Source organism: Sus scrofa, chromosome 11, assembly GCF_054392235.1.
Source record: "Sus scrofa isolate SSC_HxYL_T2T_F1_AM1 chromosome 11, Sscrofa_HxYL_maternal_Yorkshire_Landrace_v2.0, whole genome shotgun sequence".
NCBI lineage: Eukaryota > Metazoa > Chordata > Mammalia > Artiodactyla > Suidae > Sus > Sus scrofa.
The window spans coordinates 23591924-23617477 of NC_139393.1; the positions used below are offsets into that span (position 1 = coordinate 23591924).

The window sequence follows — 25554 nt, forward strand, 5'->3', positions numbered from 1 at the left end:
CAAAGGACACAGGAACCCACCTGAGAAACCTCAAAGTGGCCAAATAAGGCAATATTGGATTATAGTCCAAAGTATGAAATAAATATCCATGAGTCTATACTGATGTAAATAAATTACATGTGAATATATAATTATATACATATAGATAGATGGATTTCTTTTTATGAAGGAAGGTATGCTTCAACTGTGTAGATCTGGCCAGAAGAGAAGCCACAAATCAGCACTGAAACTATGAAAAGATTCATTGGGGATGATAGAATTTTGTTTTGTTTTGTTTTGTTTTTAATTGAAGCATAGTTGCTTTACAATGTTATATTTGTTTCAAGTGTACATAGTGATTCAAAATTTATACTCCATTTAAAGTTATTATGGTTTTTTTAGTTTTTGGCTATACACATGACATACAGAAATTCCTGGGCCAGGGATGGAACCTGTGCCACAGAAATGACAGCACCAGATCCTTAACTTGCTGGGCACCAGGGAACTCCTAAAATTATTATGAAATATTGGCTATATTCCCTTTGATGTACAATAAATATATCCTTGTTAGCTTATACATCGTAGTTTGTACCTCTTAAGCCTTATCTGTTTGCCCCTCCCCTCTTCCTTCTCCCCACCAGTAACCACTATTTTGTTCTTTTTATCTGTGAGTCCATTTCTGTTTTTATTTATTTGTGTTATTTTTTTGATTCCACATATAAGTGATACCATACAGTATCTGCCTTTCTCTGTCTGATTTATTTCACCAATAATACCTTCCAGGTCTATCCATGTTGTTGCAAATAACAAAATTGCACTCTTTCATGGCTGAGTAGTATTCCATTGTGTGTGTGTGTATGAATGTGTGTATATATCCCACATCTTCTTTATCTATTCATCCATTGATGGGCACTTAAACGGCTCCCATATCTTGGCTATTGTAAATAACGTCATGAACCTTGGGGTCCATGTATCTTTTTGAATTAGTGTTTTTGTTCTCCCTGGATATAAATACATGATTGAATAAATAATAAAGGGAGGAGAGTAGATGAATCTCCTGTGCAGAAAAATTTCAAATAATTTTTGCAGATACTGTGTCTTCACAGAGGTAGAGAAGAACCCCTTACACAGTGAGTGTGGCTGTGCACACATTGCCAAAGAGTAAAGCCTGGTAAGGAGGAAGAACAGAGTGACTTTCCTGTGCAGAACCCTGAAAACACCACCTCAACCGGGTGATCAACGGCGCTAAGTCATAGTGATGTACCTAACCCTTGATATGACTTTACCTCTGTGGTGCTTTTGCCGCAAGTGCGCGATCCAAGTCTCATCAATAGAAAAACATCCGAGAAATCCCAGTTGAGGGACATTCTACAAAATATCTGACCAGTATTCCTCCAAATTGCTAAGGTCATGAAAATAATAAGGAAAGCCTGAGAAGTTGTCACAGCCAAGAGGAACCTAAGGAGACCTGACAACTAAATATAATGTGGTGTCCTGGATGGGATCCTGGAACAGGAAGAAATGAAAACAAAGGAAATCTGAATAAGGTATGGACTTTAGCAATAATACATCAATGTTGGTTCCTTATTTGCAACAAATGGATCGAACTAATGAAAGATGTTAGTAATAGGGAAAACTGAATGTGGGAATATGGGGTGTTTATAATTCCCTGTAAGTCTAAAAGCTATTCTAAAAAAAGAAAAAAGACTTAAAGGAAAAAAAAAAAAAAAAAAGCATGAGCCAAACCTCCCATCACACTGAACACCATGTGGAGATTCAAGGAAATGTCAAAATATTATTAAGTACCTTTTAGAAAATTAGATAGCAGAAGGATATATGAAAGGAAAAGGTTTTTCATTCTAGGAAAGAGAAAGATAAAAGATGGCTTAGGCACAGTTAGATATAATTTTTTCTTTTGAAAAAATATAGTTCATTAAAATATACAGAAAAAATGAAAATATAGAAAAAAGTACAGAAAAGCAGAAAGGGCAAACAAAAGCTTTCTGAATGTCAACATCTAACACAATTGCTATTACTACTATTTTAAATTTTAAATCTCACACACACACATATATATATAACTTTTTGTGGATTTTCTCACGTTGTAATCACACTTGATATACAATTTAATTTTTTGGAAGTTTTTCCCTCTCCTAATTGAAGATAAATCTTACATACAACTGGTTCATTGGTCTCATTCTGCATTTTGCATAATTAATTTAAGCGAAGGGGAACTATATGATGTCCCAAGACTAAATGAAGACACTGAACCTGCCCTATTTATCTAGGATGGAGCACAGAACCAGCGGGGATGTGTGTGATATTCTTTAGGAGCTTATTGTTGAGTCTCTTGATTTCACTGTGGAGGAGATGTGATACTAAAGAAACAAAATGGAAAGGGGGAAAGTCCACTGGCAGCCAAGAGTCCCAGAAATAAGAAGGAGGGAACTGAGTCTTGGAGTTGGAAAGGAGTTTAGGGGAATTTAGAAAGGGATGTGTGTGTTTAAGGAGTGAGGTCTGAATAACTAACACACAGTGTGGACTGGGAAAAGCATGAGGGATAACCTATTTTCACATGTGTGGCCTGGGAACATATTGGGAGAGGAGAGAATGTGTTTTGAGTATAAATTGTAGCAAGTATTAACATTATTAAAATCTCCATGGGTAGGAGCTTGAATTCGGGCAATATTGTTTCTTAAGACTGGATTCAATGGTATTTTCCAGATAAAACCGTTTGAGGTCTTAAATTCAGTTAGAGGGAGGGAACTGGCAACAGTACGAGTTCTTGAGTACATACTGTCACCTAGTGGCAGTACATGTATCATGCACAAATCGTTTGCAAAGGAAAAGACTGAGGAAGACAGGTTATCGTGGTGGCACTAGTGTTAAAGCTTTATGTTCAGTGATACCATATGGGATCCAGATCTGAAGTGCACTACTCGTTCAGAATGCCAGACTAGATTTTAATACATTTTCTAAGTATTCTGATAAACCTTATAAGAGGCTTTTAGCAATGAGAGAAAAAATAGCATGAGCGTGCTTACCACCACATTAGATACTAAAGTTTCATTAATGCTAATAAAATTTATGTTCATGAATTTCCAGTAACACAAGTCAGAGATACTTCTCATAGGGCAGAAGGAGGACTGTCAAGGGAGAGAGTAGAGATTCAAGTCTTGACTCCCCAGGGTGCTAAGAGTTTTGACATGAAGCCCAGGATGAGTTACATTTTGGGCATAATAATTTTGAGTTTCCCTTCATCTGAAGATTTATTAGAATAGAGGTATGTAGACAATGGGGAGAAGTTGGGTCATTTAAATATGTATTGAGGCCATGTTTATATAGGGATTTCCTAGTGGTTCAAGTTTGAACCACAGCAATATTCCCTTAGGGTAACTCAGTAAGAATCTTCTGCTATTCTACAGACAAATCTAAACCTATATACTGTATTTCTAAAAAGAAGAAGAAAATGTATAGGATTGGAATGATGTTAGAAATCTAAGGAAAACTAGCCTGAGTCTTTAGTTTTTGCTATATTTATGCAATATTTTAATACAGAGATATATCCATTCACTTTACATTTAGAACTATATTTAGTATGTTGTAATAACCTATATATAATGGAAAAGAATCTGAAGAAAGACTATGGATTTTCTTTTGATCTCCTCTCATTGGGAACCCACTAATTAATGTGCTCCTTTGTTGGGTCTGGGATTTATTGATCTGTTGCTACTTAGGAGCTAATAAATTAGTCTCTCACTGTTTTACCAATGTTGGCAGAATATGCTAAATGTCTGAGTCAGAGACAAAAGATTTCATTATTCATAATTAATGAGTAGGATAAACATGTTTGAGTTGGCCTCCGTTACCTCCTCAAATCAAAGAGCACCAAAGAGGGGCCCAGGTGTATCCTATGCACACGGTAGGTTTTTTGTTGTGGGTTGAGAAGACTGAGCTTGGGGGATTCACTGCCTTTTCTCCGAAGTAGGATCTGACCTTGTCCTTCAACATTGCTTGCTGCAAACACAACCCTGACGAATGGCCTGGAAAAAAGAGTAGACAGGGCCTTGCTGGGATACTTAAGGCCCACGGCAGATGAACTTTCTCAACATTCCTGAATGCAAAACCAGCCTTTCTATAATTTCCACTAATTTGTTCTTTTTTTTTTTCTATCCCTTCATCATTTTGTACTTCGAATATCTGTAGAGTGTTGTCCCAATGCCACTGAGCCTTGTTTTCTCTCAGCTAACCATTTCTAGTCCTTCTGACCATTCCTCCCATGATCTGGCTTTGCGGCCCCCTCACCAGCAGTGTTGTTTTTCTCTCCTTTTGTATAAGTACAGAAAGTACATTTGGGAGTTCCCGTCATGGCGCAGTGGTTAACGAATCCAACTGGGAACCATGAGGTTGTGGGTTCGGTCCCTGCCCTTGCTCAGTGGGTTAAGGATCCGGCGTTGCCGTGAGCTGTGGTGTAGGTTGCAGACGCAGCTCGGATCCCACGTTGCTGTGGCTCTGGCGTAGGCCAGTGGCTACAGCTCCAATTCGACCCCTAGCCTGGGAACCTCCATATGCCGCAGGAGCGGCCCAAAGAAATAGCAAAAAGACAACAACAAAAAAAAAAAAAAATACATTTGTACATTTCTATAGTAATTGTAGTACATTTGTTGTACTTCCCAAAAGGTACTACGATACCCCAAGCATGGTCTAATCAATTAAGGGCAGAACAGAAACATTGCTTTGCTTATTCTAGACGTACACTTTTTTTTTTTTGTCTTTTTGTCTTTTCTGGGGCCGCACCCTCAGCATATGGAGGTTCCCAGGCTAGAAGTCTAATCAGAGCTGTAGCCACCGGCCTACGCCAGAGCCACAGCAATGCCAGATCTTAGCTGAGTCTGTGACCTACACCACAGCTCACAGCAATGCCAGATCCTTACTTAACCCACTGAGTGAGGCCAGGGATCGAACTGGCAACCTCATCGTTCCTAGTCGGATTTGTTGACCACTGAGCCACGACGGGAACTCCTAGATATATACTTTTATATGGCAACCTGGGATCCCATGAGCTATTTTAGCAGTCCCATTAATTCTCATTGAAAAACCCTGATTTTACCATAAACTGCTATTAAGCTATATGCTTTTATTCTATTCTAGCGTATTCTTATGCCAGAGGATGGAAGCTCCATGCAGTTTCTCATTAAGGGAATCATCACACCATCAGATTCCATTTAATATAATGGAAAATTTTAAATTAAGCTTATTATTTTAAGATAGTTGTTAGCTAGCAGAAAAGTTGTGACTCCTAATTGTCTCCTAGTTTGTGAATTATAGATGTCCTCTCTATACACTGTCCCCTGTGTTAATATAAATGGTGTGAGATTCTCATTCTCTTCTTTTAAATAAGAGTCTAACAGTCAGAGATTTTCTTTCTTTCCTTCACTCCCCATGCCATGTGTATACAAGAATGAGTGACAGTGTTCAGCTGCTTTATTAGAGAGAGTTGACACGTATACATAGTTTTTCAAAATAGAAATGCTACTTTAAATATTAGCAAGGCGAGAAGTTTAAACTTTTTATGACTAAATCTCCAGCATTCAGGAAAGTAGAAAAAATAATTCAATGAACACTGAGATAACCATCACTCAGGTTTAACAATAATCAAGGTTTTTCCACATTTGCATCCTATCCCTTTTATTATTATTATTATTATTGAAATATTTGACAGCCACTCACAGATAATACATCAGTTTATTCCTGCTTGGGTCAATATGGATCAACATTGCTGTTTTTTTCACAGAACTGCAATGTTATTAACCTCTACAAAAATGATAATTCCTGGCATCATTTAATAACTGGGCCATATTCAAAATTTTCCCAATTGTTTCAAAAATATGTATTGTAGTTTATTTCTTCTCATTGGAATCCAAACTAGGCCCAGTCATTGTATGGGATTGTTAGGTCTATTTTATTCTAGAAGAGTCCCCCTCTTATCTTTTCTTGTTTCATTTTTGTAAAATTGTATAGCCACTTTATTTACTTCTAAAAAATATTGAAATATAAATTATTAAAAATCTATTGAAAAATTTTATTGACATATTGGATTCAGTTGTATCTCCCATCCTTTTTATTTATTTATTTATTTATTTTGCTTTTTAGGGTTGCACCCATGGCATTTGGAGGTTCCCAGGCTAGGGGTTGATTCAGAACTATAGCTGCCAGCCTACCCCACAGCCGCAGCAATGTGGGATCCGAGACGCATCTGTGGCCTACACCATAACTCATGGCAACACCAGATCCTTAACCCACTGAGCGAGGCCATGAATCAAACCCACATTCTCATGGTTCCTAGTTTCCTCTGAGCCAGGACAGGAACTCCTAGATGTATACTTTTATATGGCAACCCGGGATCCCATGAGCTATTTTGGCATCCCCACTTCCCATCCTTTTTAAAATCCTTGACCAGTTGCAAAAAAGTGGATCACTTTTTCACCACCTCAAATCTGTATCCTTTAACCTAACAACCTTCCCTCCATATTTCTTATAGATTGATAATTAGCTCTCAAGCTTGATTAGATTCAAACTCAAACATATGCACATGAAGGTGAAGGACTAGGGAAGCATCAGGAAGATGTGAACTGTAACAATGTGTGATGAAAAACTAAGAAGAAAATCAGGGATAATAAAAATTCAAAACTCAGTTGTCACCATGAACAAATCTACTTTCCGTAGATGTTTCTCATGGAATGAGAGTACCCTTTTTTTGTTGTACTATTGTTAGAAAGGAATGTGGTATTTTGAGCTATTGAACTTGCTAGAAATTTGAATTGTTCAATAAGAGAAAATAACTGGACACCCCAGCCTTTTGAGAATTAAATAAAACAAAAAAGCCTGCTCCAGATACAGTAAGGACAGAGTTCATCTCAGGCATCTGGCACAAAGACAAAGGGGGGTGTGAGGTAAGCATTTCTTTCTCTACAAAGAAAATCATCTACAGAGAGTATGAGGAGTTTGTCACCACACAATTGACATGTGATCATCTTGAGTCCAAACTAAATGCATCAATCCGGAAAAAGCAATACTGGCAGATTTCTTTTTCCTTCATTAAGCAATGACCTAGCACAGAACAATGCATGACTTACAGCAGCTGCCTCATCTTTGAGATCACGAGTTTAAAACACTGCCTACAGTAGAAATGCGCAGTCCCCATAAACACATATAGGAAGCACAGGGAGCATGCTTCCATTCTCTACTGCACAATTTACAAAGTTCCTAAAGAGAGAAGTCCTTGATTCCACTGAAACCATTGTGCTTGTGTGAATTTACGTTAGCTGTGGCAAAGAGGAGATGCATCATACATGACACATCCATATTTCTTGTTTACCCTTTAGTGTACACACGGAGATCCACAGATACATGCACACACACAAGTGCACAGATAACTGACTGGACTTCCATAGATTGGTGGCACTATCTAGGAGTTCACATAAAAATTAGGGAGGATACCACTGCAGCAGCTTGGGTTTTTGCTGGCACAAGCTGAGTCCCTGGCCTGAGAACTTCCCCATGCCTTGGACACAGCCAAAAATAAAGAAAAATTAAAAAGTAGGAAGGATCCATTGGAAGTATAATTTTAGGACAACTGAATGAAAACAAGTATCAAATCCCACTCTGAGATATAAAATGATATGATTCATATGTCACTGTCATCTTATTTCCAGCTTCTGAATCCATGGGAATTTATGTTTTTGTCATGTGACAGAGAATAAGCCTCTTTGAATTCCCTCTCCCCCAAATCTATTAATAGAAAAGAAGTTGATGGAGATTCTATCGAAGTAAGATCTAGGTAAGTGAAGATTCTTAAGTGTTTTTATCTACTGGAACTATTATAGTTGCTCTAAAGTAAGAGCAATACATTCATTAACTTGAAATGCTCTTATTTTGGACAAAGAAATGGGTTCAACTTTATACCAAGAAACAGAGCAAAGCTAATTATAGAAATACTACCTCCTAGTGGAAAGAACATTTTTTCATTTGCTTTATAAAGCAATGGAGTATAGCACATTTAGTTAGTATGCTGTTCTTCAGAATCTAACATCACAATTAGATAAATTTTAGTTTGATAATTAGTACCTTCAAAAAATCATACCATGAACTCTTATTTGATTTACAAACTTAATTTATCTTCTTACTAAAATGACAACTTGGAGTTCCCGTGGTGGTGCAGTGGTTAATGAATCCGACTAGGAACCATGAGGTTGCAGGTTCAATCCCTGGCCTTGCTCAGTGCGTTAAGGATCCGGCTTTGCCATGAGCTGTGGTAGTAGGTCGCAGACGTGGCTTGGATCTGGCGTTGCTGTGGCTCTGGTGTAGGTCAGCAGCTACGGCTCCGACTGGACCCCTAGCCTGGGAACCTCCATATGCCACGGAGAGCGGCCCTAGAAAAGACAATAAATAAATAAATAAATAAATAAATAAATAAAATGACAATTTATATTTTCAATGTGTAGTTAGTATCAGTGCTTAGATTGAAAACGAAACTGAACATCATTGTGGTTATACCCTGAAAGTCTCAGAAACCCATATACAAATGCTTAGCAGTGAGAGAGATCTTGTAGAGGCAGTAAAGATATGACTATTTAACAACCTACATTCTGTTTCTGAACTACTGAAATCAGTACTTTTCACTCAGTAAAACAGAAAGGAGACACCTTTTCATTAAATGCTTCAGCACAGATAATCCAAAATCATAGAGAATCAAACATAATTTTTATTTGGTTTTGGAATGTTTCGGTACATAAAGTGAAGTATGGCTAATACACTGCATTCAACAAAATGATACAGTGAAGAATTGGAAAATTATCCAATTCCATCTTTCTCAGTGTATGGAATTATTCCTTAATCTTATTGTTATCCTTAAATCAGAGTATTTTGCATGAGTTTGAAGTTGATATTCTATGATTTGTATTTAATGCTTTCCCTGAATTGGAAGAAATGATGTGTTTTATATAAATTTCATACTGAGCTATGAGTTTCATAAAAGAATTAAACAAGGTATCAGGTTGTGACAACCTTACAACTCATATCGCAGTATTGAAATTGTTGGTTTCTTGACTGTCACCTTTCCCCGGATATTAAACATCTTGAGGGCTACAGTTGAATTTTTTTTTTTTCTTCTTTTTAGGGCCGCCTATGGAGGTTCCCAGGCTAGGAGTCAAATCAGAGCTACAGCTGCTGGCCTACACTACAGCCACAGCAAAGCCAGATCCGAGCCGCATCTTCAACCTACACCACAGCTCACAACAATGCCAGATCCTTACTTAACCCACTGAGCCAGGTCAGGGATCAAACCTTCGTCCTCATGGATAGTCAGATTTGAAGGGAACTCCTACAGCTATATTTTTAACCTACGCTAATACCTAAATAAAATTTCTGAGTATATGAATACATGATATTTAAACAAAGTGGTAAAAACTTAGATAGCTTTGATTCACTGTAAAATCTGAAATGAGATTTGGAGTCACAAGATGTGGGGTCAAATCTTTATTACAGATTGTGTGATTTCAGCCTCTATCTCAATGAGGCTCCGTTTTCTTATCTGAATACAAAGAATAGCACCTGACCGAGGTACTTCAAAGTACCTGTAAAGGCAAAATGAGGTAATGGATGTGAAAGTCCTTAATAAGTACCAAACAAATGTAATTTTCTGCATGTTCAGGTAAGAAATGTATGTATGAAATAAGACATGTTACGGTACAATGTGACGATTCAGGTTAAAAATATGGACCATATATACCATTTTTCCCAAGTGAAAACAGCTTAACTCCTTCCTCTCTTCAGCCGACAAATATATTTAAAACTACTCATCCTCATATAGACAGACAGATAGAGATACAACCCTTGGTGATTTCTTTTCTCTAATAAGTACCAGCAAAGAAGGGTCACCACCATGCATCCTTTTCCTCAAAGCACTGCAATCTGACCCCACCACCACTGCCTGTAGAAAAGCTTCAATACAACTAGTCCATCGGTTTCTTCTCATTTTATGTTCTCTCCAGAGATTTCTTTTGGAGTACCTCTCATCTCTATGCTGCCTTCTTTCTCCAAAACCACTATACTCTATTTGTCTCTTCTAGGATTGATCTTTTTCACTGGTTCAGCTTCTGGTTCTTCAAATGCAAGTGTTGTATGAGGGCTCATCCTTGGACCTCCTTTCTTCTCACTGGTGTTCCTGCTGAGATGATCCAGTCTACGCTGGTGCACTCAGGCATCGTCTCCGCATAGCCAGCTCCCAAGTCTGTCTTTTTCGGCTCCCTCCTAAGTCCCAGGTCTCTATTTCTAATTGTCTTGTCAACCATATACTTCCATCTGGATATACTTAAGTCTATGTGTCAAACTCATTACCCTCCCTTCTTGTCCCCAACCTCCTCCCCATCTTTGCCGCCCCTCCAGGTAGTCAACCAAGCAGGGACTGTGGAGTCATCAGTGACTGCACTGGTCCTCACCTCTTATCTCCATGATCTAGGAACAGAATATGCAGATTCCGTTTCTGAAATGTCTTGCTAATCCACCTACTCCGGTCTCCATTTTTTATTCCTACTGCATTCAGGTTTCATTATTTTTTTAAATTTATTATTATTATTGTTTTGGCCACAGCATGCAGTGGCTTGATGTGCGATCTCAGCTCCCAGACCAGGGACTGAACCCAGGTTGCAGTGGTTGAAGCACCAAGTCCTAACCACTAGACCACCAGAGAATGCCTTCATTATTTTCTTTAAAAAGTATTTTCACTACCTCTTAACTAATCTTTCTGCTTTAATCTCTCACAAGTTAAATCCAACCTATTAAATATAATGCCAAGGACATAAAAACACTCCCCTACTTTCTATGCCTACTCTTTGCCTGGAAAATTAACTCCAAACTCTTTGACATGGCACTTGAGGCCCTAACTAATCTGTTTCTGACCTGTTTTGCCAATAACTCCTGACCACACCCTTATCTTTCTCGACCATGTTATACACTTTCAGTTTCATGCCCTAGTTTATGGTATTCTCTCTACCTGTTATGGTTGTTCTTTGCTTGTTAAAAGCCTATACATCTTTCAGGCCCATGTGATATGTCATTTTCTCTATAATACTGTCTCTATTCTGTTTTCCAGATAGACTCAATCCTCCTTTCTCCTGTACCTTCTATTAAAAGTAAAGTATTAGAAGTGTTTGTCTCCTCCACTGCATTAGACTCAAGAGGAAAAAGTCTTACTCATCTTAATTTCACCTATGATTCACACAAAGCCTGACAAATAGAGCTTACCCAATAAATACTGAATTGAACAGACCTATTCCTGATTCATGTAATAAATACAGAGAACAAACTTTAAAAATAATCCTTATCTTATAACATATAAGCTTCACTATACTGATTTTGTATCAGTTATTGTTAGAATGAAAATCATTTAGCTTTGGATAATAATGAAAATATACCCTAAAGATGAATTATTCATTGTAATCTTTTTGGTTTTAAGTATATTAAATAGCTAAATTTCTCTCTTATGGTTGGTTTAGAAGGAAGCAGAAAATAGTTACGCAAAAATCCAGTCAAGTATCTGTAAAAATAAACAGAAATCAAATATGAGATAATTAGTAGTACCATTAAAATATCAAAGAATCATTAAATCTATTAAAGCCTGTTTTATATTAAAAGTTAAAGACATTGTACAGACTAAAAACAATATTAATTCAGTTAAAAGTAACCTTAAGGAAAATCAGATATATGCTAAAGGGTCAGTGCTTTTTCACTGTCATGAAATATTTTTAAGTTTAAAAAAAAAAAAAAACCAAAAAACCACGGGAGTTCCTGTAGTGGCTCAGCGGAAACAAACCCAACTAGAATCCATGACGATACAGGGTTTGATCCCTGACCTTGCTCAGTGGGTTAAGGATCCAGCGTTTGCTGCGAGCTGTGTCGTAGGTTACAGATTCAGCTTGGATCTGGCGTTGCTGCAGCTGTGGCATAGGCCGGCAGCTGCAGCTCTAATTCAACCTCTAGCCTAGGAACTTCCACATGCTACATGAAAAAGCAAAAACAAACAAAAAAACCCATCTCTAGTAAATACTTATTTAATAAAATTATACTCAAGCTTGCTCTATTACCATAGATTAGGTGTCAGCAAACTATAGCCTGTGTGCAAAATCTAGCCTCTTACCTGTTTTTTATCAATAAAGTTTTATTGAAATACAGACATATTCATTTCTGCTCCTGCCTGCTTTTGCTTACAAAAGCCAAGCTGAATAGCTGAGACAGAGACTATATGTCCCACAAAGCCTAAAATATGTACCACCTGGCTCTTTAAATACACTTAACCAAATCCTGCTTTAGATAATCAGTTGGAAATTTGGCTGTAAAACCAGGGTTATCTGTGTATGTGAGTAATTCTTATTATTATAGAATTTAGAATTTTTATGCAAAGATTTCTTCTCAAAAATGAAGATAGTTTAAAAAAGGAAGATATAAACATGTTATGCTATGAAATATACAGTTGTCAAGTACATAGGGGAGTTAAATGGTATACATATGGGATTTTTTAATGAAAAATTATTTTATTTTTATACTTTTATATATACTTATATTCTTAATTGACTAGGAGAAGGAGTGGCTGCTCTTTTTTTTGGGGGGGTGCATAGATATTTAAAATTGTTATATCTTCTTCTTGGATTGATCCTTTGATCATTATGTAATGACCTTCTTTGTCCCTTAAAATGTTCTTCATTTTAAAGTCTATTTTGTCTGATATGAGTATTGCTATTCCAGCTCTCTTTTGATCCCCATTTGCATGAAATATTTTCTTCCATCCACTCACTTTCAATTTGTATGTGTCCCTAGAAGTGAAGTGGGTCTCTTGAAGACAGCATATATATGGGTCTTGTTTTTGTATCCACTCAGCCAGTCTATGTCTTTTGGTTGGGGCATTTAGTCCATTAACATTTAAGGTAATTGTTGATATGTATGTTCTTATTGCCATTTTATTAATTGCTTTGGATTTGTTTTTGTTGCTCTTTTTTTCTTTCTTTCTTCTCTTGTTCTTTCCTCTTCTGGTTTGATGACTATCTTTAATGTTGTACTTGAGTTGATTTTTGTTTGTGTATCAATTGAAGATTTTTGGTTTGCAGTTATTCTGAAGTTTTGATATAAAAGTCTATGAGATTTTTTTAAGTTGTTCTCTTAATTGCAAGTTCATCTCCACTGTCCTGCATTTTTACCCACCTCTTCTCATGATTTCTGATTTTGGTGGTATAATTGTTCATGGATGATTTTGTATCTTTACTGTATATATACCTTTACTGGTGAGCCTTGTCATTTGTGGAATTTTGTTTCCTGTTACTGTCTTTTCTTTTCTGCCTAGAGAAGTTCCTTTAGTATTTCTTGTAAGGCTGGTTTAGTGTTGCTGAATTCTCTCAGCTTTTGCTTATCTGTGAAGGTTTTGCTTTCCCCTTCAAATCTAAATGAGAGCTTTGCTGGGTAATCTTGGTTGGAGGTTTTTTTCTTTCATCACGTTAAGTATATCATGCCACTCCCTTCTGGCCTGCAGAGTTTCAGCTGAAAAATCTGCTGATAATTTTATTGGGGTTCCCTTGTATGTTATTTGTTTCATTTCTCTTGCTGCTTTCAAGATTTTCTCTTTAATTTTGGTCAGTTTGATTAATATGTGTCTTGGGGTATTCCTCCTTGGGTTTATATGGTACTCATTGTGCTTCCTGGATTTGAGTGAGTGGTTCCTTTCCCATGTTAAGTAAGTTTTCGGCTATTACCTCTTGGAAAATTTTTTCTGTCCTCTTCTCTCCCTCTTCTCCTCCTGGCACCTCTATAATACGGATGTTGGTGCATTTAACATTGTCCCAGAGTTCTCTGAGACTCTCTTCATTTGTTTTCAATCTTTTTTCTCTTTTCTGTTCCGCACCCATAATTTCTACTAAGGGAGTGGCTGCTCTTTACATCACAGTATGTCACTGAAAATTAACATGTCTACTGTTATTGTTTTACTAAAAAGTAGAAAATTAATTCTTCCTATAAGAATAAAGGACAAAATTAAATGAAATTGTTTTTAAAGATGAGGGGAGGGAAAAGTGGAAAGAGGGAGGTGAAGGGAGGGGAACAGGGAGAGAAAATTCACTGTACCTCATTCTCTAATTGATATGAAGCCAATCTGTGTACCAAAGTTAAGGCCATCTCGGACATGAGAGAAAAACTTGTCAGGATGACAGGATGTACAGAGGTTGAGCTCTTGGTTCTGATCCTGAATATTCTGTGGTAGAATTCCTCCCTGTTCCAGAAGAATCCTTAGGATAAAGATTTTTCAAAAAGACAGAAGGAGTTTATTTTACTAATAGCTGAAGCAGTATGAAAAAAGTATGGATATGGGTGTAAAAGAATCCTGGGAAAGATCTGCTTGGAACAATGCAAATTGTTGTTCAATTGTAAAACAGGAACAGGAAGGGATCAGGAAATGGTAGATTTCATCACCATTTATCACCCAAGTTCATATGTAAACTTTATAACCTCCATCTTGTCCTGCAGACATGATCTGGGTACAGAATTTTATAATCAAAATCAAATACTTAATTTAAAAAGAAACTTCTGTGGTTACCATTACAAGAATCATTTGATTCAGATAGAGGATGCCTTATAGTTGTCTGGTTTTCCTATCTCCTTTCCTCTTATTAACCAGATTTTTCACAGAAAACTTGCTTCTCCATAAACACTTAATGGTATGAAATATGACTATAAATTAGTGATACTTATTCCACAAGTCACATTTAAGAATCCATTTCAATCTTTTCTATTTATGTACTAAATGAAGCAGAATCTGGATAAGGTTGTGCTGACTGGAAGAGAAAGCAGATTCAAATCATACATCAATTTTCTTTTGCAGAAATGAAAAGTAATTTTTTGTAGCTATTAACAGCAAAATTTAATAAATTCAAAATGCAAGGGATCATAAAAAAACTTCAAAGTGTCTATGTGTTTATGTCATCTAGTATTTTTGCTCAAAAATATATTCCTCCAGTTAATTGAGAATAATTTTAAAATATCAGCTTCCTGATAGTTTATTATATTTAGAAGTTAGCTGAGGCATGGCTGTGAAGCGCCATTCTTTCCCATAAGATGTGCCAACTTTTCTATGTGAATTTCAAGTAGATCTCTTATAACTAAATGCCAACTGCTTCTTCCTTCATTTTTTAATTAAAGTATAGTTGATTTATAGTGTTGTTCCAATTTCTGCTGTACAGGATAGTGATCCAGTCATATATATGTATCTTTTTCTCATACTGTCTTCCATCTCATGTTCTATCCTAAGAGACTAGATATAGTTTCCTGGGCTGTAGAGTAGGACCTCACTGCATATCCATTCTAAATGGAATAGTTTGTATCTACCGACCCCAAGATACCAGAAGATTCTGTTATTCAAACTTAAATGAGAAAAGCTTTCCTTTTTTTTTTTTTTTGTCTTTTTGTCTTTTTGCCTTTTCTAGGGCCACTCCTGAGGCATATGGAGGTTCCCAGGCTAGGGTTCTAATTGGAGCTGTAGCCACCGGCCTACACCAGAGCCACAGTAATGCTAGATCTGAGCCGCATCTGCGAGCTACACCACAGCTCACAGCAATGCCGGATCCTTAACCCACTGAGCAAGGCCAGGGATCGAACCTGCAACCTCATGGTTCCTAGTTGGATTCGTTAACCACTGAGCCACGACTCCAAGATTTCATCTTTAATATGAGTTTTTGTGGAGTTCCCGTTGTGACTCAGTGGCAACGAATACAACTAGTATTCATGAGGATGTGGGTTCGATCCCTGGCCTCACTCAGTGGGTTAAGGATCCAGTGTTGCCATGAGTTGTGGTGTAGGTGGCAGGCAAACCTCAGATCTCTCATTGCTTTGGCTGTGGTATAGGCCAGCAGCTGCAGCTCCAATTTGACCCCTAGCCTGGGAACCTCCATATGCCTCAGGTGCGGCCCTAAAAAAAAAAAGAAAAGAAATAAAATGACTCTTTGTATAAGAGAGTATATAAGCTACTTAAATATCTGCCATCTGAATTTTTCTTGGAGTTACTAATTGTTCTCTAAAATAATTTTCATTTTAGAAGCAACAACCAAACTTGCAGTTCTGGAGTGAAATCAAACATACCTGGTGGCTTTACGGATGTCAACATAAGGATTTGGTGAGTCAAATAGACGTACACATCCGGGGTGAAGATTATGAAATGCCTTAGCTGATTCTCTTGGAAGAGTAAAACAGCAAGGTCCTACTGAAGGCCCCAGGACAACAATAATGTCTTCCAAACTACAGCCATATTCTGCTATCATAGCATTCACTGTAGCCATAGCAACACCTAACAAAGTACCTCTCCAACCTGGTAAATAGGAAGAAAGAGAGGCGAAGTTAAAACCAAAAAATTTCACCTTAACTTTTATCTAAGTTAAAAATGAGCAGAGTCTGGAGTTCCTGTCGTGGGGCAGCAGAAATGAATCTGACTAGGAACCATGAGGTTGCGGGTTCCATCCCTGGCCTCGCTCAGTAGGTTAAGGATCTGCTGTTGCCGTGAGCTGTGGCGTAGGTCGAAGACTCAGCTCAGATCTTGCATTGCTGTGGTGCAGGCCAGTAGGCCAGCTCCTACTGGACCCCTCGCCTGGGAAGCTCCATATGCTGTGGATGTGGCCCTAAAAAAAAAAAGAGCAGTCAGTTCATGTATTTTTTCAACGTCCAGATGTAGTAAATAAATCACAAAGTTGATTAATAAAGCAAAAAAAATCAGTTAACAAGTACTGGTTTTTAAATAAGGCATATTATATAAAGCACCTGGCACAGAAGAGATGTTTAATGAAAGGTCCCTTCCACTTCTGTTTAAAAACATTCTAGGAGTTCCCGTCGTGGTGCAGTGGTTAATGCATCCGACTAGGAACCATGAGGTTTCGGGTTCGGTCCCTGCCCTTGCTCAGTGGGTTAACGATCCGGCGTTGCCATGAGCTGTGGTGTAGGTTGCAGACACAGCTCGGATCCCACGTGGCTGTGGCTGTGGTGCAGGGCGGCGGCTACAGCTCTGATTAGACCTCTCTCCTGGGAACCTCCATATGCCACCAGAGCGGCCCAAAGAAATAGCAAAAAGACAAAAATAAAAAATAAAAATAATAATAATAAATAAAAACATTCTAAACTTTCATATGTTATTTGTCTTCATCTGACTTATTTCACTTAGCATGATATTCTCTAGGTCCATCCATATTGCTGCAAATGGCAAGATTTCATTCTTTTCATGGCTGATTGATATTCGTGTGTGTGTGTGTGTGTGTGTGTGTGTGTGTGTGTGTGTGTGTGTGTGTGTGTACACCACATCTTCTTGATCCATTCATCTGTTGATGAACATTAAGATTACTGCCATGTCTTGGCCATTATAAATAGTGCTGCTATGAACATCAGGGCACACATAGCTTTTCGAATTAGAGTTTCCATCTTTTCCAGATATTTGCCCAGGAGTGGGATTGCTGGATCATATGGTAACTGTGTTTTTAGTTTTTAAGGAAACTCTCCATACTGTTTTTCATGGTGGCTGTACCAATTTACATTCCTACCAACAATATAGAAGGGTTCCCTTTTCTTCACACTCTCTCCAGCATTTATTATTTTTAGATTTTTCGATGATGGCTATTCTGACCAGTGTGAAGTGATACCTCAGTGTGGTTTTGGTTTGTAGTTCTCTGATAATTAGTGGCATGGAGCATCTTTTCATGTGCCTGCTGACCATCCATATGTCTTATTTGGAGAAATGTCTATTTAGGCCTTCCACTCATTTTTCGATTCAGTTGTTCTTTTAATATTGAGTTGTATGAGCTATCTGTATATTTTGGAAATTAAGCCTTTGTTGGTCACATAATTTACAAATATTTTCTCCCATTCTGTAGGTTGTCTTTAGTTTTGTTTATGATTTCCTTTGCTGGACAAAAACTTCTAAGTTTGATTAGATCCCATTTGTTTGATTTTGCTTTTATTTCTTTTGCCTTGGAAGAGTGGCCTAAGAAAATACTACTACAGCTCATGTCAGAGAATGTTTTGCCTGTATTTTAGGAGTTTTAGTGCACCAAGAGTGCACCACAGTTCCAATTTCTCCACAGTCTCGCCATCACTTACTTTCAGATTTTTTTTTTTAATATTAGCCTAATGGGCGTGAGGTGGTATCTTATTGTGGTTTTGATTTGCATTTCCCAAATTATTAGTGATGTTGGGTGTCTTTTCACATGCTTTTTGGCAATTTGCATATTGTCTTTGGAGAAAGGTCTACTGAAGTCCTTTATCCACTTTTTAATCAACTGCTTTTATTGTTGAGTTGTAGGAGTTCTTTATTCTGAAATACTATATGAATTGCAAATATTTTCTCTCATTCTTTGAGTTGACTTTTTATTCTGTTGATTGTATCCTTTGATGCACAGAAATTTTTAATTTTATAAACTTAATTTTATAAAGCTCCAATTTATATATTTTTACTCTTGCTGTTATGCTTTTGGCACCATAGTTAAAAACCATTGTCTAATCAAAGATTACTAGGATTTGTGCTTATATTTTCTTCTGTGAGTTTTTTTGTTCGTTTGTCTGGTTTTGGGTTTTTGGGGTTTTGGCCATGCCCACCACACATGAAAGTTCCTGGGCCAGGGGTTTAACCCACACCACAGCGGCAACCCAAGCCACTGCAGTGACAACATCAGATCTTTAACCTGCTGCACCACAAGGGAAATCCTCTTCTGTGAGTTTTACAGTTTTAGCTCTTACGTTTAGATCTTTGATCCATTTTGAGCTAATTTTTATATGTGATATAAGGATCCAACATTATTATTTTGCATATGGCTATCTAGTTTTCTCAATACCATTTGTTAAAGAGACTGTCCTTTCCCTATTGTATAGTCTAGGTACCTTGTCAAAAATCATTTGACCACATTTGCAAGGGTTTATTTCTGGGCTGTCTATTCCATTCCATTGCTCAATATGTCTGTCTTTACGACAGCACCATACACAGTGTTTTGATTAATCTCGTTTTATAACAAGTTTTGAAATCAAGAAGTGCGAGACATCTAACTTTGTTCTTTTTTAAGATTGTTTCATTTATCTTTGATATTTTTAAACTTAATGTCAATAGTAAACCTGATTTCTAGTCATCCGATTCCATTACTTTAGCTATATCAAAAGAAAAGTACTCTACTTTCTTATTTCTCTATAGTCTAAAAAGCAAAGCAGTAATAGGTTTACAAGCAGAAGACAATCCAAAAGATTGTTCCTCATTTTATATAGAATCGTAACCATTAGATAATATAAATGGTATTTTTTTAAAAACCTCCAGAAAATAAAATTCCCCAACCTTAATACAACATAGCAGCTAAAAATTCTTCTTTGTTTTTATCTTTAGAGAATAGTTAAAGCCACTAGACTGCAGCATATTAAACTAAATTGCAGTTTTCCAAATATATCTCGCTTTTTCTCACCTCCACACCTTTACATATGCCGCTGCATTTTCATGAACACCTTTCTGTGACATGTACCCTTCCTATTCCCTCCCGCCTAGACTTCAAGGGTTCTCAAAGAGGCACTACAACCCCCAGGGAGTGTTTTGAAAAGCATGGCAGCTTTTTTTTTTTTTTTTTAAGTTGTTACCACTGTGAAGTGCTACTGGCATTAAGAATTTTGAAAGGCAAGCAAACTTAGTTTGCCATGTAAGACTGTCTTGCTCCAAATGTTAACAGCACACTGCTGAGAAACACTGGCACCTAGCCAAAGCCTACACATTCCCCAGGAACTGGCCTAGGTACGGCTTTCTTTGGGAATGATACTCTGATCCATATAATTTGACTTAGGTACTTCTTTTATCTGCTCCTGTCCTAAGAATCTGCTCCCTCTCCCCCATCTTTACACTTATCGCCATGTATAGTAATTAACTATTTGTCTGTAATGTCCATCAGAAAGAAATTATAACTTCTCCTGAACTAAAAAATTGGTAACATCCTAGATGCTTAATTAAGCATACTTACCAGAGTGAGCAACCCCACATGCTTTCTTGACAGGATCTGCAAAGACTATGGGTATACAGTCGGCACCAAGGGCCGCTATTGTGACTCCTCTTTGATTTGTGGTGATTCCATCATAAGATTCAGGCTCTTTCCTTCCCATAATCCAGACATCATTGGCATGATCAGTCTAATACCAAAGTGTAAGATAAAAATGTTTTGAAAATAGAATTTCTCAAACCATAAGCTTTTCTGAAAGTACTCACTTTGTACAAAATTATATAACCAGTTCACTAAATATATCACTTCCATATGTATATGATAAAATAACAAGTTTACTTTTTTAACTTTACTCAAAGGAAAGCAGATTTCAACATTTTATTTTTTTTTTAATTTTATTTATTTATTTATTTTTTTTTTTTTTGGTCTCTTTTTGTCTTTTTGTCTTTTTTTGTTGTTGTTGTTGCTATTTCTTGGGCCGCTCCCGAGGCATATGGAGGTTCCCAGGCTAGGGGTTGAATCGGAGCTGTAGTCACCGGCCTACGCCAGAGCCACAGCAATGCAGGATCCGAGCCGCGTCTGCAACCTACACCACAGCTCACGGCAACGCCGGATCGTTAACCCACTGAGCAAGGGCAGGGACCGAACCCGCAACCTCATGGTTCCTAGTCGGATTCGTTAACCACTGCGCCACGACGGGAACTCCCAGATTTCAACATTTTAAAATGAAAATAGGAGTTCCCTGGTGGCCTAGAAGTTAAGGACCTGGTGTTGTCACTGCTGTGGCTCAGGTCACTGGTGTGGCACAGGTTAGATCCCTGGCCTGGGAACTTCTGCATGCTGTGGGTGCGACCAAAAAAAAAAAAATAGTCCATCCATCATGAACAGCTCCTACTAGAGATGGGTAAATCTCTACTTGCAGTAGGCTCCTGAAAGTACTAATTTCTTGAAAGAAATTAAATTACCAAATCGATATTTTTTACTTTTCCTGGAGTCAAGTAAAGCTAGAATTCTATAAGAAACAAGGTATTATCTTATCAATTGTACCCTAGTTCCTCCTAGTGTTGATTTAGAAAATAATGGCTTTCCCACCATTCAGGAACCTTCCTTCTAAATCAAAAAGGTCAGTGGTACTACACTCTGAGAATTAACTGTACTTTTAGATGTGAGGAGCTCCAGGTGAAATACACATTTATATGTATGATAGACTTGATCTTTAGGCTATGGTATATAGCTTGAAGAAAGACAATCGCAAACATCCTAAGTTTTAGATAAAACACTAGATGCAAAAGTTAAATAGCTTATTTAAAGTCCATGTAGTTGGAGTTCCCATCATGGCTCAGCAGAAATGAATCTGACTAGTATCCATGAGGACGCAGGTTCCATCCCTGGCCTCGCTCAGTGGGTTAAAGGATCCGGCATTGCCATGAGCTCTGGTGTAGGTCACAGATGCGGTTCGGATGTGGTGTTGCTGTGGCAGTGGTGTCGGTCAGCAACTACAGGTCCAATTCGACTCCTAGCCTGGAACGCTCCATATGCTATGGCTGTGGCCCTAAAAAGACAGACAGACAGACAGACAGAAAGTCCACATAGTCATGAGCAGAGTCAAGAATATACTTTAGATCTCCCAAAACATGAAACAAAAATTTACCTTTATTCGGTAAAATTTCTTCCAGTTAAATCCTGCAGCATTCCCCAGCCTACGCAGATTTTCTTGAACAACCACCTTGGGATCTCGCCGTTTGGAACTACTGAAGAGATTGAAAGAGCTCAGAGTCGGTATGTAAGATATCCCACCTGTTCTTGTAGTAAATCCATGTATGAAAATATCTGTTGAAGATAGAGAGTAAAGATGAAAACCATGCTGTACAAAAGACTATAAAGCACTACGAATCCAGTCTCTCATTAAGACTTTCAACCCGCATTAATCAATCTAGCTTCCACGCCTGCAGCTCTTTAGACCTCCATCCGGTCTTGAACCGCTTTGAGTTAGTTTTACCTTCCCTGTGGGATTATTGCTCTTCCAAGGATACCTTTTGACCCATTTGTCTTTGTTGTCCCCAGTAGCATATAGCTTACAGTAAATATTCTTTTACCAAGAAGTAAAACGGACTGTTTAAATTTCACTCTTCTTTGAAGGCACCAATGAGTTAAGGTTTCAGAATTTCTAAAATGTTTAGGAAATGCTTAGCATCATAAATCTCATTTAAAAGGAAGTCTGAAGGAATTTGCATAATGCAAATTTATTTAGGGTGGCTTTAAAGGGACTATCCCTTGACACCCCCCCACACACCACAAGGGCGGGTCCATGATACTTCCAGGTTGTAACTGATGCTAATGAGCAGATAAGCTCTCAGTAGTCTACAAAAGACAGATGGAAAAATAGAAGAACAACCTGTTTTAAAAAAAGGCTAGTTTTTCACATCCGGTAAAAACAACAGATAGTGTTTAACACACCTGAGATCAAAGGAGATGTGATGATGGTTAATTCTCCTTTCAGTGCAGGCAAACTTCTCAAATATGTTTCTATTTCATTCTGGATTGCTTCTAGTTCTTGAGCTGTGATTATGTCAGAAGACTCTTTCAGAGGACCTCCCCTCAAGGTCATCTGTAAATCTTCAAACTCAAAATTATAAACATCAGTGAAGAGTTGATCAATAAAAGCCTTCATTAACATCTTCCGATGCACAGGCACAATTACCTTAATGCTGCTCAAATTTTTTTCATCAATTTTTTGTTTAATGGTATACAAAGAGGCGGCCAGGCTGGGATTGCTAACTGTCTCAAATTCTCTCAAGATAGTTGATAATCCATTGCTTGTTTCTAATTCACAATTATGATGGTCACAGCTGATGTTACTGCAACACATTATGCAGAGGAACTTGGCCTTGGCACCATGGTGGTATTGGACAGCATTCAATGTCTTTAGTAATGTCTGATGACAGCTTTTTTGAGAGTTCAATTGCAAACCAAAGAGATCAATCAACACTACTTCTGCCATCCTTCCATACGATACAAAATTCTTCAAAGAAGGTTTTTGTGCCCCCAATCACCTGTAAAGAAAAATGAGCATTAAGTAAGAATGAAAAATTATATCAATCTCTTTAGAGTTAGTTACAAAAGAAATTTTTGGATGATTAAAAAGATTTGCGTTGATTTAAAAATATAGGGAGTTCCCATCATGGCTCAGTGGAAATGAACCTGACTAGCATCCATGAGGACGCAGGTTTGAGCCCTGGCCTCCATCAGGTGGATTAAGGATCCGGTGTTGCGGTGAGCTGTGGTGTAGGAGGCAGACATGGCTTGGATCTGGCGTTGCTGTGGCTGTGGTGTAGACCGGCAGCTGTAGCTCCGATTTGACTCCTACCCTGGGAACCTCCATATGCCGTGGGTGCGGCCATAAGAAGACAAAAAAATAAAATAAAATAAAAATATAACCAAAATACTAGACTCCTCCCATTAAAGCTAGTCCACTATTAGTCATAAGAGAACCATGACAATGAAAGCAAAGCCATCTCTAAATTCATTTTGTGAAAGTACTTACATCTTTCTGGCTTAGAACAACAGTTTTTGTTTTGTTTTTACATAGCAAATTTTAAGCAAGTAAATTACTTGTTGACTTAGACAAAGTCCTATTTTTTAATTACAGGGTGTCGACTTATCACTATATCATTAATCCTCACATGGCTGGCTTGTTAGATCACAGCTCTTTATATGAAATATGTCAGCCTGAAGTTCGATAGGTTAAATAGAGCTGCACAAAAAAGTGCTTTTCTTCTTTGAGGAAAAGTTGCGTTTTTTGTTTTTTGTTTTTTTCAGAAACAGACTTAGAGATATAGAGAACAAAATAGTGGTTACCAATGGGGGGGTGCGCAAGATAGGGGTAGGGATTAAGAGATAACAAACCACCGTGTCTAAAATAAGCTACAAGGTTATACTGTATAGCACAGAGAATATAGCAATATTTTGTAACTTTAAATAGCGTGCAATCTATAAAAATGTTGAATCGCTATGTCGTACACCTAAAACTAAAACTGTACATCAAAACTGTACTAAAAATTGCGTTTCTGAGGAGATCAGAGTTGACTGAGACGTTTCCCTCCAGGATTCACACAGCTCTCAGGAACAGCAAGGACCACAAGAGCAACAGCGACTGAGACCAGCTGGGCAGCCCACCGCTCTCCTCCCGACTCCCCGCCCCTGCGCCGGTTTTCTCACCTCCGGCCCCTGCCCTCCCACCCCAGGCTGTGGGTCTCTCTGGTGACCCGCCTCGGAGACACCGCCCCCGCCCCCGACAGTTTCCTCCGCGGTCACTCCTAGGCCCCTCCCTCTGCACTGTGGAAAGCCTGGGGGGCGCGACCCCACCCGCCAGGACCGCTGTCCAGACTCCGCCTGCCCTTCAGGACTTTCTGACGGTCGGACGCACACCGAGCCTGTGCTCCGTCCTCGCCTGAGGCACGTCGAGCTCGGTTCCACCTTCGGCCCGCGCGGCGAACTCGGAGACGTCTGCTGCCCCCGACGCCCGTCCTGAGGCTGAACGCGACCCGGCGGCCGCGAGCGCGTCCCGGGGCGTCCTAAGCCCGGATCCCGCCGCTGTGTGGGCGGCGCCCGTCCCGCCTCAGCTGCCCGAGGGCCGCGGAGGCGCGGCTGGGCCGGCGGGGAGCGACGCGGGGGGTGGACGCGCCCGAGTGCGGAGAAGCGTCAGCAGTTCCGGGTCAGGCCGCCTGCCCGCACTCGCCGCCTGGCGCCCGGAGGAGGAACGAGAACCGGAGTCGCGACGGGCCTTGCGGCCTGAGCCAGGCGGGTCCGCGGGCGGGAGGCGGGGCGGGGGCGGGGACGGGCCGCGTGGGGCGCGGGGCCGGCTTCCCGACGGGGCGGGCGGCCTGGGGCCTCGGGTCGACCGCCGCCTCCCTTCCCGGGGCGGGCGAAGCCCTTTCCCCGCGTTCACGCTTACAGTCGCGGCCTGAAGAGCCGCCGGCCAGCGGCGCGGTCGGTCGCGACAGGGTTTCATGTCCTGAGCACAGCCCTCCCCCCCAACCTCGTTCCGTTAGGCCCCGGCAGTCTGTCCCACCCAGGTTCTAGTAATAGGCTTCCTTGGGGCAGGGGGAAGGGATTGTTTTCTGTTGCGTGTTGGTTTGGTTTTGTTCTTTAACTGTTTTGCTTTGTTTGCAGAAATAAATTGGCTGAGCTTTCTCTTTTTGCTGATCCTGCCTAACTTGCTGACTAGACTTGACAGGTCCTTCGCTTGTGTTGATAAAGGGATGTTCTGTCCTGTGCGCCCTTTTAAAAATATGTTCCACGAGTAGAAAATTAGAAGCCTCGTTTTTCTGCCCTCAAAGAGCACAACATTCATTTATTTTAAAATATTGAGCAGCTCCTACGGATATGGAAAGCAGATGCTCTTTCTTCAACCTTCAAAGAGTAGAAGAGAGGGTGTTTCCTGTGTAACTGGTTATAATGGAAAGAGGGTCCTTGTTTCTGATAGTTTCACATCATAAGTGAGGAACCTGTACCTGAAAGAAAGACTCTCAGCTATCTGGGA

General features: G+C 39.1%; 2 protein-coding genes across 13 annotated transcripts in view; one reads left to right on the forward strand and one right to left on the reverse strand.

The window, feature by feature from the left end:
• Window positions 1-9501: 9501 nt before the first annotated feature.
• LACC1 (laccase domain containing 1) lies at window positions 9502-24786 on the reverse strand. 10 transcript variants are annotated; one of them, XR_014819524.1, is made up of 8 exons: window positions 24463-24786; window positions 22470-23065; window positions 21664-21842; window positions 20037-20202; window positions 16153-16378; window positions 14146-14306; window positions 13779-14034; window positions 9502-11575 (listed from the first exon to the last, which is right to left on the reverse strand). XR_014819524.1 is itself a non-coding variant. In XM_005668443.4 (7 exons), exons 2-6 carry the CDS (start codon window positions 23011-23013, stop codon window positions 14147-14149), a joined length of 1275 nt encoding a protein of 424 aa, XP_005668500.2. In that variant the 5' UTR covers window positions 23014-23065; window positions 24439-24786; the 3' UTR covers window positions 9502-11575; window position 14146. The 10 variants fall into 10 exon arrangements, 4 of the variants coding, with proteins under 4 accessions (XP_005668500.2, XP_005668501.2, XP_013836011.2 ...); XR_014819523.1 differs by having other exon boundaries at window positions 12830-14034; XR_014819522.1 differs by having other exon boundaries at window positions 24441-24786.
• The window catches only part of CCDC122 (coiled-coil domain containing 122), a 54252-nt gene continuing 53416 nt past the window's right edge, over window positions 24719-25554 (forward strand). For 2 of the 3 annotated variants that reach the window (XR_014819526.1, XM_013980558.3), the window contains exon 1: window positions 24719-24812. The gene's annotated coding sequence lies outside the window, so the exon portion shown is untranslated. Of the gene's footprint in view, window positions 24817-25554 lie in introns of all 3 variants that reach the window. The other variant, XM_013980559.3, reaches the window with a different exon arrangement.

Excerpts from the sequence above, each read along its gene's own strand:
- LACC1 (XM_005668443.4), bottom strand. The coding sequence starts at position 23,013 with ATGGCAGAAGTAGTGTTGATTGATCTCTTTGGTTTGCAATTGAACTCT. Across the intron at positions 21,843-22,469 it reads CACATCTCCTTTGATCTCAG|ATATTTTCATACATGGATTT; the intron begins GTGTGTTAAACA and ends TATCTTCAACAG. Across the intron at positions 16,379-20,036 it reads ATGTGGGGTTGCTCACTCTG|GTTGGAGAGGTACTTTGTTA; the intron begins GTAAGTATGCTT and ends CCTATTTACCAG.